Here is a 6,000-nt window from a genome sequence, read left to right on the forward strand (position 1 = left end):
AAAGTCCTTGAAGTTTGATAAGTGTGACTTCCTCCTTGTTCATATGATAAGTCATACGAAACTGATCATACCTTGGAGGTAAGGAATGGAGAATGATATCAATCGCCATGTCCTTAGGGAAGTCCACATTAAGCTTTAGCAACCGGTCCACGAACCTTTGCATTTTTTGCAAGTGACCAGTGATGGGTTCACCATCCTTCACCCTGGTTGTTATCATGGAGGAGATGATTTCATACCTCTCTTGACGCACGCTCTGATGGTACCTTTCCATCAGATCCTGGTGCATCTCATAGGGGTAGAAATCTTCATAGGATTTCTGGAGATCGGGATTCATAGTAGCCAACATAATGCAGAACACTTTAGTAGCATCCCTCTCATGTGCAGCAAACTCTGCAATCTCCTCAGGAGTAGCAGTGGAATCATTGATAACCTTAAGCTCTTTGTCACAAACATATTCCTTGTCCTCGTAGCGGGTAATCATTTTGATGTTCCTAATCCATTCATTGAAATTAAAACCATCAAAAGTGACCTTCCCACACAAGTTCATGAGGGAAAAAGAGCCTGTAGGGTTTGAGCCAACAACAGTGTTGGAAGACATCTGAAAGAAAAGAAAGACAACTTTTAATTAGATAAAGAGTCCTTAATAAGTCACCCAAATGAAATATTAAGGCTAGGGTCCTACAAACTATTTCATAACTTGGAAGAGGGATGCCGTAATCCAAGCTATAAAAAATTTCAAGGTAGGTAAATGACGATTTACCAATTTTCACTATTATAAACAAAATAAATTATTAAGTTTTAATTAGATTTGAAACTCCTAGATCTTTTGAGATACATTGAACTTTCAATGACATGTTTAAATCTCGATTGTGCCCTCTCAAATTTGTGACTGGGATGCCGAGGATCAAAAACAAGGTGTGAATAACCATGCAAATTGACTTGGTACCGTTAATTTTATCACCCAGTCATTGTGCCGCTTAACCACACACACTCCACCGATCTATGATAAACTTAAGTCACCCTTTGCCACTTTTACTATTCCTTGTTAGTGTGTCGGTTAACGACACACGCTCCACTAACAACTTGGTAAGGTACACAGTGTAATTTCATGGGTTAGCACCTATTTCACATTTTCCTAAAGTAACTAAGATTGGAAATTAATAAAGGTTTAGTTACTTTATAATTTCATTATACTTTTAATGAGGATTAAGGTCCTATCCTACCCGTTCGACTATGGACCCTCTACCAGTCAAGGAAGCGGTGGGTGAGAGTGGACACCCATTAAACCACCATTTTATAGGCAGTAACCTTATACCCCCCTTATAGTCCGGCTTCGTGAATGAGGCATACGAATGGTAAGACTGACTTATTCTTATACACATATATAATAATTAAAGTTTTAATACTATAGAAGTATAAGGGTTGAATTTTAAACTTTTAAAATTCTAAGGTTCAATTTGGAATTAAAGTATTAACGTGTGAGACTTTACAAATTCCAAACTTGAGGGCAAGTTTTGAAACTATTTGTAACGCCCCGATTCCCAGGTACTAAATTAATTAAGAATTTCTTTAGTTTTAAGCCCTACTCGACGAGTATGCCCTACTCGTCGAGTAGTGTTGACGCGGGACCGCGAAGTTAGTGATCTACTCGCCGAGTCCATGAATGGACTCGACGAGTAGGAGCTGGCAGAAGAAACCCTAAGTCTCAGATTCTGCCCCCTATTTAAGGAGGCATAAGCCTCATTTGGCCTCCTTGCAGTCAGTAAGAGCTCATAGAGAACCCTAACCGTGTATTGTGTCTTTCTTGTGCATTGTAAGCTTGGAAGGGGGCTTGTGGGAGGAAGAACTTGGAGAACAAGGGGATAGGAGCAAGGAAGGAGTGAGAAATCCGAAATCTGCCTCAGTTAGCATCCATTGAAGGTATCAAGTCGACATCTTTATCTATTTTCCTTCTATATCTCATATGGTGGAAATCTAGGGTTTTGTGGTTTGAGTAAGGTGATATTGCAAGACATGAGCTAGATCTGAAGTTGTAACTTTAGATCTGGACATTTCCCGAGTTCTAGATTCATAAAGTTCTGTTCTTGGTCGTGAATGAGGCCCCCCCTTGTGCATGAAACCCATTAAGAGCTTAGTTTTGGCATTAAGAACCTTTTAGCCATGCATGCACGTAAAGCTTGCAACTTTACGTGATAGGCATGCCCTGGGAGCTTGGATCTGTAATTTGGAGCCATTGCATGGCTTAAAATGGGTCTGTATGGCTTAAGGACCGAAGGAACTCATCGAGTCGCAAGGGCGACTCGGCGAGTCATATGAAGATAGCCGTGGGCTCCAAGAGTTGGATGAACAACTCGACGAGTCCGATGAAGATTTCCATAGACTCGACGAGTTGCATGAACAACTCGGCAAGTCGGATGAGTTTTCCCCAAGTTAGGGATGCGTGTGTATCGACGTGTTACTAGAAGGAAACTCGACGGGTGGCCATAGGGCCTCAATCGAGAATCGTGGGAACTCGACGAGTCACCTCGGTGACTCGGCGAGTGGGTAAGGATTTCAAGGAACTCGGCAAGTAGCCGAGGGTACTCGACGAGTTAAGGTCAACATGGACTGTTGACCTTGACTAAGGACTTTGACTTTGACCAGGGTTAACTAGTTGGGTTATGAAGTACTCTGTGAGGATGAAGACTTATGAGCATGTTCGTATTATGGTAATAGGTGGTGGAGTCTTTGACGAGTGATCGGAGAGCTGTGATTTATTTACCGAGCTGACATCTACGAGGTGAGTTATCCTCACTATGCTAAGGGGTCTAAGGCACCAAGGCCGGCCCATTCGATTTGACATCCTAGTAGTTATTGATATGTTGAGTTGAGTTAGTGATGAATGCCTGTTGATATGCTAGTCGGGTAGATCTGTAAGACTGCCTGTGATACTGTATGATTATCTGTATGTGTATTAGTCATGATACATGTCGACATGTTATGTGGGATGGGTTCAGTTTGTACTGCTTCGTGCGGTAGCCAACAAACCCTAGAGTATTCCAGACATGAGCTGAGGGCCCGATAGGCATTCCAGAATCATACTGAGGACTCGGGAGCATTCCAGATACGAGCTGAGGGCCCGGTAGGCATTCCAGTCTCGTACTGAGGGATCGATGGCATTCCAGATATGAGCTGAGGGACCGGTAGGCATTCCAGACTCGTACTGAGGGCTCGATGGCATTCCAGATACGAGCTGAGGGCCCGGTAGGCATTCCAGACTCGTACTGAGGGCCCAGGGGGTAGTCCAGCTTGAAGAGCTGTGGACCCAGTGCATGCTGTTCTGTTTTGATTGATATGCTATGTTAATGTTGATATTGCTATGTGGACTGTATGTGTATCGGTATTTTGGGGATAACTCACTAAGCTTTCGGGCTTACAGTTTCAGTTTATTGTTTCAGGTACATTAGAGGATCGAGGCAAGGCCAAGGTGTGATCGTACAACTCCTCCTATTGTTTTTATGTTTCTGGGAAAAACTCTGATAATCAATATTTTGAAAACAAAGCTGTAATGTTTTGATGCACTTGGCATGTTTTAAAAAGTTTAAATTGGTTTGAAATCTAGGATGTTACAAGTTGGTATCAGAGCCTTGGTTTGAGTGAATTAGAGGAACATTTGTGTGAATCCAGTCTCAAATCAAGGAAAGGTTTTCACAAATGTTTTAAGAAATTGATTTTCAAAATAGATAAAGGAGGATGCAGGGTGTACGATCAGCCGGAGCCAGTAAGTAAACCCCAAAATACCATATAGTTATTTAATTATGTGATATGTTAGAACAACATGCTAGTACTAGGCTAGGAATCTTCAGGAATTGCATGATAGAATTGCCTGATACATGATGCCTGCTAGCCTAGGGTTTTCCTTATATGAAATTGACATCATTAGTGTAGTTATCTAGTGTAGGCATCACGGTTGTACATAATTAAGATCTTATAGTCTGATAATGTTTGATTTAGCCTTATGTTCTATTCTTGTTTGATTGGGAGCTTAGGGTAGGATTGAATATTCGAAAGTCCATAGGGTCCAACGTTATGTATGGCTAGCGTACACTAGTGCTGCAGGGTTGGTGGAAGTTTCGTGGGTGGGTTGGTTGTTTGGGAGGAGTCCGCCGAGTTCGAGGAATTTAGCCTTCCTTTAGGAGTGAGGCTTGAGTGATCGATATGATTATGTGTATTGTTAGGGCCTTGTGATGATACTTGGGACAAATATGGGTAGTTGTGGAAGGTTGTATGGGCTCGTACTACTGAAAGCACATGACCCATACGCGTAACAAGGAAGTCACAACCCGTGGGGTTTTGTCGGGGGTTGGTACCTAGTTATTTGTATGAGTTATTTGATACCTTGTGTTATGTTTCAGAATGGTGATGTCCAGACACTTTGTGACTGGATCCGGTTCGAGATCAGGAGAGGGCGGACACGGGGAGCTGACAGCACCCGAGACTATTGGCCGGATGAGGCCAGATGAGATGGATGAAAGGATCCGAGAGATCCTGCACGATGAGGTTGCTGCGTTGTTCCGGGCCGAGTTGCCGGAAATGTTCGGGTCAATTAAGACCACCATAGTGGAGTATTTTGATGAGTGCTACGCAGCCCTTGCGCAGACAGCCGCCGCAGCAGCTGCATCAGTTGTATCTACGGCAAGGGGAGGAGTTGGTAGGGGTTTTTAGTATAGGGACTTCGATAACACGAAGCCCCCCACTTTTGATGGGATGTGGGATCCCATCAAGGCTATGAGATGGATTTCAGATGTGGAGGGGTGTTTCTTCACCTGCTCGTGTCCTGTTGACCAGAAGGTCAGGTGTGCTCTGAACCTGCTTAGGTTCGGGGCCAAGGACTGGTGGAGACTTACGACTGGGGCTTACACTGATGATCAGAGAGCTGCTGTTACTTGGGAGCAGTTCACGGATATGTTCCGCGCCCGTTACATTCCGAGGGTTGAGCAGGAACGTTTGGCACAGGACTTTCTGAAATTGAGACAAGATGGAGAGTCGGTGACAGAGATCACCCATATGTTCACCGAGCGGGCGATGTTCTACCCAGAGTTTGCTTCCAAGCAGTCTCAGATGACCCGTTATCTAAGTATGCTCAAGACTGATATCCGATAGTTTGTATCTACCCAACGATGTGATACTCTTCTGGAGTTGCAGGAGGCCGCTAGACGGCGGGAGTTAGAGATTGAGCTGCAACTAAGGGAGTAGTGGCCGGCCCCGACACTGTCACAGTCGGCGCCGAAGCGGTCTAAGACCGCTGATACTATGACCGGAGGTCAGCAGGGCCACACTTGTGGGAAGTGTGGCAAGGGTCATTCTGGTGTATGTCGGGTTGTTAGTGGGTGCCACAAGTGTGGCAAGGAGGGGCATTACGCGAAGGATTGTCGCCAGGCCGCCCCAACTCAGGATATGAGGTTATGTTATCACTGCGATCAGGTTGGTCACATGAGGGCCAACTGTCCACTACTTGCTGCCAAGCCGGTGCAGGCGGTAGCGCCGACTACTTTTAGGATCATGAATGGGAGACCAGTTAGGGCAGAGCCTCTGAAGGCTCAGGGTTGTGCTTTCCAGCTCACGGCGGAGGAGGCCAGCGCAGCACCAGATGTGGTTGCTGGTATGTTTCTATCCTCATCTCGTTTTATTTATCGGTTGTATGGTTATCTTTTGAACCTGTGATTAGGTACGTTTTTGGTCAAATCTTTGCCTGCTTTGGTCTTATTTGACTCGGGGGCGAGTCGGTCCTTCGTGTCTCAGTCTTTTAGTAGGGAGTTTCGTGCGCTAGTGGGCGAGTTAGAGTGTCTGTTGCGATTGTCTATTGCCAACGAACTCGGGGTTTCTACTTCCTTAGTTTATCGAGGATGTGAGTTGGAGATTTTCGGGGTGTCTTTTCCGATAGATTTGATTCCGATCCCCATGGGGGAGGTGTGCGTGATTGTGGGCATGGATTGGCTCAGTCGGTTCGTTGCTATGATT

The 6,000-nt window shown here is 44.9% G+C and overlaps 1 protein-coding gene across 1 annotated transcript in view; it reads left to right on the forward strand.

Moving 5' to 3' along the window:
- LOC145076315 (uncharacterized) overlaps positions 1 to 4,704 on the forward strand; it is a 30,237-nt gene extending 25,533 nt beyond the window's left edge. The window contains exon 6 of the mRNA XM_079022239.1: positions 4,395 to 4,704. Within this exon, the coding sequence (XP_078878365.1) occupies positions 4,395 to 4,704 (310 nt within the window). The remainder of the gene's footprint in view (positions 1 to 4,394) is intronic.
- Positions 4,705 to 6,000: the final 1,296 nt, after the last annotated feature.

This window comes from Lactuca serriola, chromosome 9, assembly GCF_051521515.1.
Source record: "Lactuca serriola cultivar US96UC23 chromosome 9, Lser_US96UC23_V15, whole genome shotgun sequence".
NCBI lineage: Eukaryota > Viridiplantae > Streptophyta > Magnoliopsida > Asterales > Asteraceae > Lactuca > Lactuca serriola.